General features: G+C 42.6%; 1 protein-coding gene across 1 annotated transcript in view; it reads left to right on the forward strand.

The window, feature by feature from the left end:
* The window catches only part of FZD3 (frizzled class receptor 3), a 57,796-nt gene that overhangs the window by 24,045 nt on the left and 21,597 nt on the right, over nt 1-12,154 (forward strand). The window contains exons 2-3 of the mRNA XM_009639903.2: nt 2,851-3,047; nt 4,629-5,646. Coding sequence (XP_009638198.1) covers nt 2,851-3,047; nt 4,629-5,646 — 1,215 coding nt within the window. The remainder of the gene's footprint in view (nt 1-2,850; nt 3,048-4,628; nt 5,647-12,154) is intronic.

Consider the following 12,154-nt stretch of genomic DNA (forward strand, 5'->3'; position numbering starts at 1 on the left):
GCCAAGGCCTTTTCTGCTTCTCACCCCACCCCACTAGCGAGGGGCTGGGGGGGCACAAGGAGCTGGGAGGGGACACGGCCAGGACAGCTGACCCCAACTGACCCCAGGGGTATCCCACACCGTATGGTGTCATGCTCAGCACGTAAAGCTGGGGGAAGAAGAAGGAAGAGGGGACATTGGGAGTGATGGCATTTGCCTTCCCAAGTCACCGTTCCGTTTGATGGAGCCCTGCTGTCCTGGAGGTGGCTGAGCACCCACCTGCTGGTAGGAAGTAGGGAGTGAATGCCTTGGTTTGCTTTGCTTGCATGTGTGGCTTTTGCTTTCCCTGTTAAACTGTCTTTATCTCAACTCACGAGTTTTCTCACTTTTACTCTTGCATTTCTCTCCCCCATCCCATTGTGGGGGGAGTGACTGAGCGGCTGGGGGGGCTTAGGTGCTGGCTGGGGTTCAACCATCAAATAAAGGAAGGCTGTTACCTTAAGCTTTTCCAGTCACGTCAGGTGTCATAACTACCTTGAATCAATTTCTTGGTTCCTTGTTGTCAAACAGTAGCTTCAACTGTATAATAGGCAACAAGTATTTAAAAACAGAAGCATATATGCCTCTGAAGTAAATGTCCAGCCAAATCGAAGGTGTTCCTTGAGTAACAGTGAGCTTGTAAATCCAAATACTTTCCAACCGTCACTTCCTTTTTCCTTGTCAACAGCTCTGAAGGCTTATACTGCTCTTCATACAAGCTCTTGCCAAATTGCATGGCTGTTGTCATGTGACAACATTTTCAGAAATGCCTAGCACTGAAGATAATTTAATCAGCTTCATAAATAATTATGAAGTTTAAAAAGAAAATCAGTAAAATAACAGCATGGTTGTGTCTTGTCTTCCAAAAATTAACCTTTTGCAGAGCAAAGGAAGTGTGTAGGAAGAGTTGGAAGAGTGAGGAGGCGGTAAGGATGAACTGAAATGTGAAACTTTTCCTCGTTGTTTCTAGTAACTGTCATTTATATCGCCACACAAGATGACCTATTTGACCTAATTTTTGTTGTTGGGTCTGTTCTGTTCCATAGTTTGGAAAAAAAATCTTGAATTGGTTTAAAATACTTCTCAGGAAATTGCTGTTTGAAAATGTAATCTCTCTGCAGCCTACTTTTCAGCTACAGTTATAATAAGATTTAGGTTTTTTATATATATATATAGCAGGTTCATTTGTGCCTCTGCTATTGCACCGCAAATTCTGAAGATTAGACTTCTTGCTCGATAATCCTGCTAGGCTGTGGAGAAGAGGAAACTCTGGTATCAAGATAATGGACTTTTTCTAAAAATCTATCTAGAACAGAGCTCGTGTTAGCATTGCCATCGATCAAGCAACTGTCACCTTTTCCCATCAAGCTATGATTTGAAACACAAGTCAAGGAAAAGAAGTGGCTTACTACAATGTCACTTCTGTTTCTCCAGTCTGGAGGTAGCAGAGTCATTCAACATTCACATGCTGGTTTGTTTTATTCTAGAGTTGTAAGTCCTAATGTATTTCAATATTCTCTAGTTCCAGTCCTAAAAGAATATAATTGATCTTGTAATGATATCTGAAGATATGGTGGGGCTTTGTATAGTGGTAGGTGCCACACAAACTCAGAATAAGATATTGATTGACTCCTGGAGTGTTGTAAAGCCAGGCCATAATAAGCCAAGAGCAAAATGAACCCATGCTGGAAAGTAAGAAGATAACATGGATTATCAATGCGCATCAGTTTTTATTAAGGCATAAATCCCTGTCCTACTTTTTTTCCTTCTTTTTCATCTTCAGAAATACTTGAGAACAGCTGTAATTGGGATAGATTTTCTCTCAGTGCTTTCAGGGAGTGTTGCTATCACCGCTACTTAAACCTGTTATAAGGCAACACAGTAGCCCAAGACACCAGTTATTTTTCCTGACTAGTTTTTTTCAGGCTTTGATTTCACAGTGCTTTCTGATGGTTAGTCAAGAAGTGACATACTTAACGTGACTTCGCTGTGATTACCACCCTGTTCTGGAAGCTAGAAAGTTCTGTGTCTGTATGAGAATGTATGTAACAGCGATGACAGTATGCACGTTGGGACTGTTTTCTGTCCGCAGATGTACTCTGATGATAGAACTGAGATTTTAACAGACGGTTCCTCTTCAGATGGACAAGATGCTGTGGGAAGAGCGCAATGGAAGATGTCCTGTGTTTGCGTTTTGTAGAAAGATAGGAAGAACAGTGCCCTGCTCAAGAAATTCAAGAAATAGAGAGATGATTTACAAATACTATGTTGTGATCTGGGAATAATACTTGAGAGATCGCAGTGTGCTATATTTCTATACTGTCAAGGAATCCTGTGTTATCTAACATTCTTCAGATTGTAATCTCATCAACCAAATGCAAGTTTTTCATGTTCTCCTACTAAATAAGCAGCTAGCAATTCGCGATGTGTCCGTCAGTGACAGAAGCACTAAAAGGAATCCAGTTTATATGACTGTTATCGGAGAGTGTGAAGCTAAGCCTGAATCCTCAAAGGTGTTTAGCTGTCTAATTCCCATTGATTTTAATGCAAAGTACCTCAATATCCCCTATCAAATACATAATATCCCTATATCGAGTACATAAATGTCCCTTGTGAATCTTTGTCATTGTCCCCAGGCTTCTTGATTGCCTGGCTTCCTAAAATACATAAGTGCTGCATTATGATGATCGCTTCTTCCAAAGTTCAGAAAAAGAAGGTGGTGGTTATGGTTGTGAAAGCCCTAATATCTCACGAGACAAATTACAGCCTACTGCTGACATGTTCTACAAAACTGCTGTTTGTAGCTATTGAATTCCCCTTTCTCTGTTCTAGCCGTTTCATCCGATGGTGAATCTGGAATGCTCCAGAGATTTTCGACCCTTCCTGTGTGCCCTCTACGCTCCTGTGTGCATGGAGTACGGCCGCGTCACTCTCCCTTGTCGCAGACTCTGTCAAAGAGCATACAGCGAGTGCTCCAAACTCATGGAGATGTTTGGAGTCTCTTGGCCTGAGGATATGGAGTGCACCAGGTAAGCAAAGCTGGTTTTTTTCAGAATCCCGGGATAAACTTTCAGTATGATCTAGGATGTTTTATGATCTGAAACCGACGTTTTAAATGTGTTCCGTAACAAGTGCCCTTATTTTCCCTTCCATTTGTGTAATAGCCTGTTTCCTGGGGTGAAAACTGAGTTCGTATTTCTATCATCTGCCGAAGGGATAAGTTGAAAATTTCTGGGGGCAATTACTGTAAACTTCACATGCATATTCTTAAATGAATTAATATACCCGTCTGTTTTTCTTCTTTGTCATTAACGCTGACCTGGTTTTGTCTGCTATACCAAAGTTTAATAGGTGGTACTGCTACAAATTTCTCTGAGAGTCAGGCAGAATTACATACGCTGGAGATTAGTAGTCTCTTTTTCTGAAGGGAGAGCTGACTGGTTTTGATGAGTATAAAATATCAAGAGCTCTGTTTTCAGAGCATCTACCTCTTGTTGAGCTTGTGTGCAAACAGATGTTTTCAGCTTTACATTACACAAATAACTTCGTAGAACCGTATTCAATGATGTTCCAATCTATTTGAAACAAACTATAGAATAAAGTTGAAAACAGTGTCTTTATGCTTTATTTTTTTATGCGTGACTCCAACAGCTAATAAAATACAGGAGCGCAAACAGGAAGAAATAGCCTCTCCTACAGCTGGACTGGGGAGAATGAAAAACAATTAAAAATTCTTTTAGTAAAAGAATAAGTCAGAGGATGCTTCTAGGTCCTGATAATCAGGACCATAGATCGCTCTAACTTCATACTCCGAACAGATGCCGGGGCCCCTTAGGTCCTCCCATCTTCTCAGTAAGGCCCAGGCAGTGAAATTTCAAAACCAGAGCTGAAACGACTAAAACTTTGCTGGTGCTGTGTTAGTGCCATCGTGCCAGAACATGAACCGTGGCAGAGGAGCAGGCATACTGACCTTATGCTGCACTTGCTGAGGCGATAACACCTAGCAGAGGGAAGAACGGGACAGCTATGCGTGGAATCCCTCAAGTCTCTCCTTCAACGCTTCAGACTGCATCTCCAGCAGCCCTTAGCCTCCAGTCAGAGCTTTACTTAATTACAGAAGTATCTTCATCATAATTTCAGTTTATTAATTCTAGTAGCGGTGCTAGGTTGGATTTTTGGTCTAACTGGCTCACCATCCTCTCTGATAGCAGCTGGTACAGTTGCTTAGGGAAAGGTTTTCAAATGTTCTATAAGATCGTGCTTCCTCCGGCACATAGTCCCAGTTTTCAGTAAGCCTAACTTTACAGACTTCTCAAGACAGAGTTTGTATCCTCACCTTTATGCTTAAAGCCCCAATGGGCCCCTTGTCCATTTATTTCCCTGGTTTATTTTTAAACATATTTTATAGTTTCCACATCCACTGCCTTCTGGGACAATGAGTTCTAGAGTTTGTTTAAACATAGTGTAGTATTTCATGGATTACCCCTTATTTGCTTTGTCTTTGTTTTCGCTCCAGTTAGTGTGGCTACAGCCAGACGTATAAATAGGGTTACTAGTCTTTGCAAAGTACGTGTATATTTCTTGTAAACAATTCTTTTCTTACTTTTTAGATTCCCAGATTGTGATGAGCCATATCCTCGTCTTGTTGACCTCAATTTAGCTGGGGAGCCCACAGAAGAGGCCCCCGTGGCAGTACAGAGGGATTACGGTTTTTGGTGTCCTCGGGAGTTGAAAATAGACCCCGACCTGGGTTACTCTTTCCTGAGCGTAAGGGACTGTTCCCCTCCTTGCCCAAATATGTACTTTCGGCGTGAAGAGCTCTCCTTTGCTCGCTACTTCATCGGCGTGATCTCCATCGTCTGCCTTTCTGCTACCTTGTTTACTTTTTTAACTTTTCTGATCGATGTCACAAGATTTCGCTACCCAGAAAGACCGATAATATTTTATGCTGTCTGTTACATGATGGTGTCGTTGATTTTCTTCATTGGCTTTCTGCTTGAAGACCGAGTAGCGTGTAACGCATCTAGCCCTGCCCAGTACAAGGCTTCCACAGTGACACAGGGCTCTCACAACAAAGCTTGCACCATGCTTTTCATGGTGCTCTATTTCTTTACCATGGCCGGCAGTGTTTGGTGGGTCATTCTTACCATCACGTGGTTCTTGGCAGCTGTGCCAAAATGGGGCAGTGAAGCCATCGAGAAGAAAGCCTTGCTCTTCCACGCCAGTGCCTGGGGCATTCCAGGAACTCTAACCATCATCCTCTTAGCAATGAATAAAATTGAAGGTGACAATATTAGCGGCGTATGTTTTGTTGGCCTCTATGATGTGGATGCATTAAGATACTTTGTACTTGCACCTCTCTGCCTGTATGTTGTTGTTGGAGTTTCCCTTCTGCTAGCTGGCATTATCTCTCTCAATCGGGTTCGCATTGAAATCCCGTTAGAAAAAGAGAACCAGGACAAACTGGTGAAGTTCATGATCCGGATTGGCGTGTTCAGTGTTCTGTACCTCGTGCCGCTGTTGGTTGTAATTGGCTGCTATTTCTATGAGCAGGCTTATCGAGGTGTGTGGGAGACGACGTGGATTCAAGAACGCTGCAGAGAATATCACATCCCGTGTCCCTATCAGGTGAGGAAACCGATATGACATATTCAGGAGTGCAGAAAATGGATAATGAGGGGATATGTTAAGACTTACTTGTCATCCCTAACGGAAAGTATTGCTATTCCTACACGGGAAGGTTCTTGCCGTACTCAAAATTATTCAGATAATGCCTTAGGCCTTCTGGAAGACTAGGTATTATTAGAAAACTGGGGGCTTGCCTCAGCTGCTCGGTGGTTTTTTATGGAGTTTCTGGGCTGTACGGGACCTATACAGGATATAAAGATGCTATTTTAAACCAACTTCAAGAACAGAACTTAATGAGTTTATTTTTGGTCATTAGAAATGTCTTAGAAGTTTTGCTCTGAAGGAATTTTGGCGTTGAAACTGAGTTGTCATCAGCCTGATTACCGCTTTTTCTAGTTCTTGTTGTTCATCTGTAGCAGTTTTGTTGCCTTGATTAGCCTAGAGGTTCTGTGCTCATTTTAGAGCAGTCTATGCGTGTGTCAGAAACGTCTGTAGAAAATCTGACTTGAAGTGGCTTCTGAAGAAAAACAGAGCTCACAGCTCATCAGTTTTGTTATTTCGAGGCTGTTACGCTTACCTGCTCAATTGGCTTTAACGGCGTTATCACAGGAGCAGAAGCCCCTAAGAGCCCTAGATACCAAACGGCCCGCTGTTCGCCTCGGTATTATGCTGGTGCAGTTGCAAGGCAAGTATCGTAAGTGTTAATTACTTGAAGCCTACTTTCCCTTTTGAACCAAAGCAGCAAATCGTTTCTGGAATGGTATTGCATAGATACTTTCTGCAACTTCTTTGAGAGCCACTTTATGTCAAGAAGGTCGTACAACAAGCATCTGTTACATACCTGCACACGCAGGGGAATTTAAAAAAGTTAGTCTTTTACTTCTAGAGCAGTTAAAACAGCAGCCGGATGATCAAAGCTCACATTTTAATGCAATAAAATATGGCTTAAAGGTTTGGCTTGGTCTATACAGCTTGATAATAATCCTTTTATTACCTTTTAACCCTTCTTATTGTTTTCTCTGTTAGATTTTATTAGGGTGTGACTCTTCCATCCAATGCGTGAGTGTTTTTATGGCAGGAAATATCTGTCGGTGGGTGTGTTCAGTTTTCATTTGCTTGATTGAGTCTTCACTGCTGCGGGTTTTAATACGTTAAACTGACTGATGCTTAAAAAGAGAGAAAAAGACGGGGCACACGGCTTCCTCTCCGTTTATTTCAAACACCCACCATATGCCAACCGAAAATGTCCATGCAAGTCTATACAGTTAAAAGGATATTGCTTTCTCAGAATGTTGAACAAAAACTAGTTTAAACCTTGCAACTTCTGATGTCTAAGGGCTAAAATCCTGGCTAGTGGAATAATGAAACCATGTAGTAAAATGCTGCTCAGATCTCTAGAAAACCGTTAACATAATGGCTCAGCAGGAGTGAAAAGAACAATAATGGTTTCATTCAAATCAAATTGGGTTGAAGGACCCGTAGACCCTACGGAGCATTAGAAGGGGTTTTCTTCTAACCCATCCAATTTTTTTTCTTAAACTAAACGTGCTTCCCTAATTAAACTACCCAGACTTATAATTGAAACAGATTTCCGAAGCTGTGGGGAAAAATAATTTTATCCTTAGGTCATGCTGGTAAAATTTATTATTACATTTGAGGAAAATGTAAAACTTTGTTGAGAGCATCACTCGCTTGCAAGGTAAGAGTGTATTTTTTCTAAGCCTTGATGTTACTTAACTTGAGATATTTGAAGCTCGGTGTCTGGGATTAGACTAGACTATCCTAAACTGAGAGCTGTAGCTGATTCCGCGCTGGACACAGGCTTTATGCGCAAAACTCACACAGGGTTGTGGTAGCTGGAATTTGCTGCTTGCATAGGCAGGATTTTTTCCAACACCAGCAAATCTGAGGTTAAAAATTCGTTAGTCCGTTCAACCGTTACATCATCTTTCCCATCAGAGGACGATGCCACAATAACTCATTCTGGAAAATTGCTAATGGGGGAGTTTTGAGTATGCAGCTGCTACAGGCACGCCTCCCCGCCTCCCTCCCGTGTGACTGCTTCATGCAGGAGACACCGCGGGGTTAATAATTTGCTGCAGATTCTCCCGGCTGCTGTTAAACCAAAGAGGGCCTTGGCAGCTGGTGCTCACATTTAAAATAGACATCGTGTTTCTTTGACTACCTAAAGGGCTACATATGCCCAGAATGGAGGAAGCAACAAGATACCTTGATGCTTCGATCTTGATTTCTGGCTACCTGGATGTTTCTGGGGTTGACCTGCCTACGTATATTATGGTTATTTGTCAGATCTGGAGGGCATCTGTCGCTTTCTTTTGTGAAAGAAAAACTTTTTTGCCACACAGGAAGGAATTCAATATCCCAGTATTCCCTCTCTTTGAGGAGTAAATGCAGGGCAAAAAGGTGTTACCCTACCTGATCCGAGGGCTGGAGCCCCTCTGCTCTGGGGCGTCAGGGCTTAAAGGAGGCCCAGAGGAAAGGGGGGGACAAGCTTTTTAGCAGGGCCAGCTGGGACAGGACAAGGGGGGGATGGTTTTAAACTGAAGCAGCCGTTGCCCCTCTCGTACCATGGCTGTGTGGGCTCAGGTGAGCTCCGAGATGTGCCGTCAAAGGCTGAGCAGAGTGCATCTCGTTTCCTTGAGTCTCCTTTAGTAGGGAAAAACCCAACTACTGCATTGAGAGGTGGGGTTTATTTACAGTATAACCAATGTATCTAATATGATTAAGGAGTTCAGTTGCACTTTCCCCATGACAGGGGAAATGCACTGGTTTTGTGGATGTCGACTTAAACGGGCAGCTCGGGGAGTTGCGTTTCATATCAGCCTGGACAAGTCTCTTAATTTAAGTTAAAAATATCAAGGTTGCTATATTAGAGCATCCTTCTTACAATATGAATAATGGCAAACGTACTGAGGTGTTACCATATACAATTATTTTTATTGTTTCTGATGCTAGGACTGTTCAGAGTAATTGCAGTGATGTAATCTTTCCAGTCAGTATTACTTCTCTAGGAAATACCTCCTCATAGCAGCCTAAAAAAGTCTTAACCCATCCACCTCCATTTTCACCGAGGTCGGGATCCATTTTTACCAAGGTCAGGATATTTTTCATTTTCCAGAGCAGGGAGCAGTGCCTTTGTAATCTACTTTCAGCACAGTAATATTCAGATGAGGAGCTGAATTTTAGGTTGGTATCCCACTTTTCACTCATTGCCTTAAAAAATGAATTCATGCTTGGCCTCAAAAAAATGAATTAATGTTTCTGTCCAAGAGAAGTTCACGCAGTGGAAAATGAAATTAATTTTCACTAGCTACAGAACCTGGTACCCCCATCATACACGTAGCATTTGAACTAGGCTGTGTGCATTACATGTTGTTCAAGTCAGATTTTATCTCATGTACAATCTTTTTTATGAGAGTATAGCGCAATTTTGCATCAAGGTAAAATGCAGAGATGAAGGGAGAAGAGCAGGGAAGCGTGACACAACCCAATCATAAAATAATCACATCTAGTCATCTCTTTTGCTGTGGCTGAAAATACACACTGTGCTGCTCCTCCTCCTGCTTCTGCTTAGAAGTGGTGGTTCTACCGATACCGTATCGTCGTTCAGAGGGCAGAGCCTTGGAACGGAGAGTTGGATTTTTGTAACGTTGGGCTCAGGGAGGGACATGTGGGGAAATAAGATTCTACGTTCAGTGTGGCTGTCGTCGTCATCATCATCATCTCTCTCATAATTTCACCATTCTTAAGTTCTTCGTACTGGCTTGGCTCTTTACTCTGCAGTCCTCACCCAGTCATCAGCTTTCAAAGTTTGTCTCTTCCCTCTCTTTGCAATTTCTACCTTGTATGTTGATGGCGCATGTCATGCTATGGGAACTAAGATGAAATGGTGGACTGGGATAAAATTTTGGCCAGTCACTTTACAGAAGCACAGAATCAACTCTCATTGAAGGCACCTCTGCAAATCGTCTAGTCCAACCCCCCTGCTCAAGCAGGGTCAGCCCAGGAGCGTGTCCACTCGGGTTTTGAATTCCCATTGCCATAAAAGCTCTAAGTTCCTTTCTATCAGACATCTAACCTCAGATATATCTGATGTAAGGTAAAAAGTAGGGTGAAAGGGGGAAAAAAAAAGGTTGGAGTGTGTTTAGCTGCTGGTCATACTCTTGTCCTCCAGGCACCACAGCGTTTTGTTCTTTACAAGGAGAGTGCCAGAGTTCTGTTCCTCCTGGAAATGACAAAGGCAATCCAACTGGGGCGCAGTGACCTGCCCCAGTCCATGAAAATATGTCTCAAAACTGGGATGAATTTGGCTACAAAGTGAAATAGATCCTCAGCAAAGCCTGTCCCCAAAGCTGGTTGTAATGTACATCTCTCTTAGGAAAAGTAGAAGTTCGAATGGTTGATACAGCTTTTCTAGCCCTGAGAAAAGGAAAGGGCTGCATCAAGCCAGGAACATTCGGTGGTGGTGGAAGAAAGTGGTAATTGTCTTCCCAAGATAAGGAAACACATCTGCTTTCTTGGGATGGCAGGGTATGGTCTTAAAAGCTTTTACTTTTTTTTTTTTTTTTTTTTTTTTGTCCCATAACTGAACTGTGTAAGGTAGTTTAGGTCTGGAAAGGTTTATTGGGCTGAACCACAGAATCAGATTTCCTGCAAAGTGAAGACAGTCCTGAGTTAAGATTCATTTCTCTTAAATCCAAATGTAAACAGACTCTCCACGGTTTTCATGAATGCTTCAGGGCTAGGCTAGGCACTGTGCTGATGGGAGAGACGTCTAATTTCGATATTAAAGAGAATAAAAAGAAAAATAAGCTCTTTCAAAGACATTTACTACCCTAGTGGGAGTCCTTGAGAAACGATCTAAGCAGTAGGAATTGTCTTTGCTTGTGATCTGGTATTCCTCATTTCCCCACTCATGTGGCTTCAGCGGATTAAAAGACCTTGGGGCTAACTTGCTAAGAGTGACGGCGCTGCTCCCCGCTTATCTTTTTGGCATTATTTAAAGGAATGGAAGCAGATGGGGGTGGCACGTTTGCTGTCCTGTTGATGGGGAAGACTTGATAGCAGGGGGAGTTTAGAACAAATTGCAGACTCTGGTTTTGTATTGGAATCTCTCTTTCTCTTTGATTTTTCATTAGGACCTTGGTTTTGTGCTGGAGGCCGAATTCCCATCCAGTCTTGATCAGTCTTTGTTGTAAAGTACTCCAGGTAGATTCCTAAGCCCAGAACCAGAAATAAAAATAGCGATGAGTACGTTTAGGTATGGAAGGTGTTGATATGTATAGGTCCAGCTATGGAGGCTGTTTACAGCTGACTTAACCAACAAATGGCCCTGGGCCCGTGCAGTGTCTACTTCCCCATGTCATTATTTCTTTAGCTTTGGGGCTTGACTTCATCTAAACCAGTAGAATTTCAGAGATGGAATCATGGGCATATATTAGAATGAAAAAAATGTGCAAATCCAGACCAGCTACTGAGAGCAGCATTCATTTATCTAATTTCGGATGTCCCCATCTGAGCCAGGCATCCGAGCCTCCTTTTCTAGCTGAAGCAGAGAAATGGGCATTTTTATAGCGATTCGTTGGTCATTCAGATGAATCCTACCCTGACTTAACTTACTCTCTGTTTGAAGGGGTCACATTTACTCTTACTGGATATATTTATGCTAGGAATTTGCTGCAAAATTCTGGGGAAGTTTTTTGAGGGAAAAAAGAAGAGGTTGGGGGATTTTTTTTTGCAATCTCTCCCCTCCAAGATCAGGCTATGCCTCGACACCCTTCAAGCACACTTCCTATATCCTGACGAGTCTGATTTGAATAACAGTCATTCCAGAAAGAAAAGGTGGCAGTGTGGTTTTTGCTCATTTTCGAAGCAGGGACGTAAATAAGCACCTTAAGACTGCAGTCCCTGGAAGGACATAGGCTTGCATTTGGGAATCCCATGGGCAGATAATTTTGCTTTGCTAAGCACCATGTAAGCATGCTTCAGCTATTGATGGAGCAGACTTCTGCAAGAACAATAAGCACGACAACTATTTTTGCAAGTGTCATTTAACCAACTGAGTTCTTGAAGCAGTTACTATGCCTGCCTCTTTAAATATTTTCTATTTCCCTTCTGATCTTTGCTTTAATAAATTAAAGAAACCTTGGTATTTTTAAAGACTTAACTATTAAGAGCGATGCTGTAAGGTGGTGTAATACCAAATGTTATTTCTATCAGCAACAAAAATAAAAAACTGGCTGGATGGCTAAGCCCAGAGAGTTGTAGTGAACAGAGTTAAATCCAGGTGGTGGCCGGTAACAAGTGGTGTTCTCCAGGGCTCAGTGCTGGGGCCAGATCTGTTTAACATCTTTATCCATGACCTGGGCGAGGGGATCGAGGGCACCCTCAGTTTGCAGATGGCACCGAGCTGGGCGGGAGTGTGGATGTGCTGGGGGGGGGGGGGCTCTGCAGAGGGACCTGGCCAGGCTGGGGCGATGGGCCGCGG

The sequence above is a fragment of the Egretta garzetta genome, unplaced genomic scaffold (genome assembly GCF_000687185.1).
Source record: "Egretta garzetta isolate BGI_Z169 unplaced genomic scaffold, ASM68718v1 scaffold325, whole genome shotgun sequence".
NCBI classification, from domain to species: Eukaryota; Metazoa; Chordata; class Aves; order Pelecaniformes; family Ardeidae; genus Egretta; species Egretta garzetta.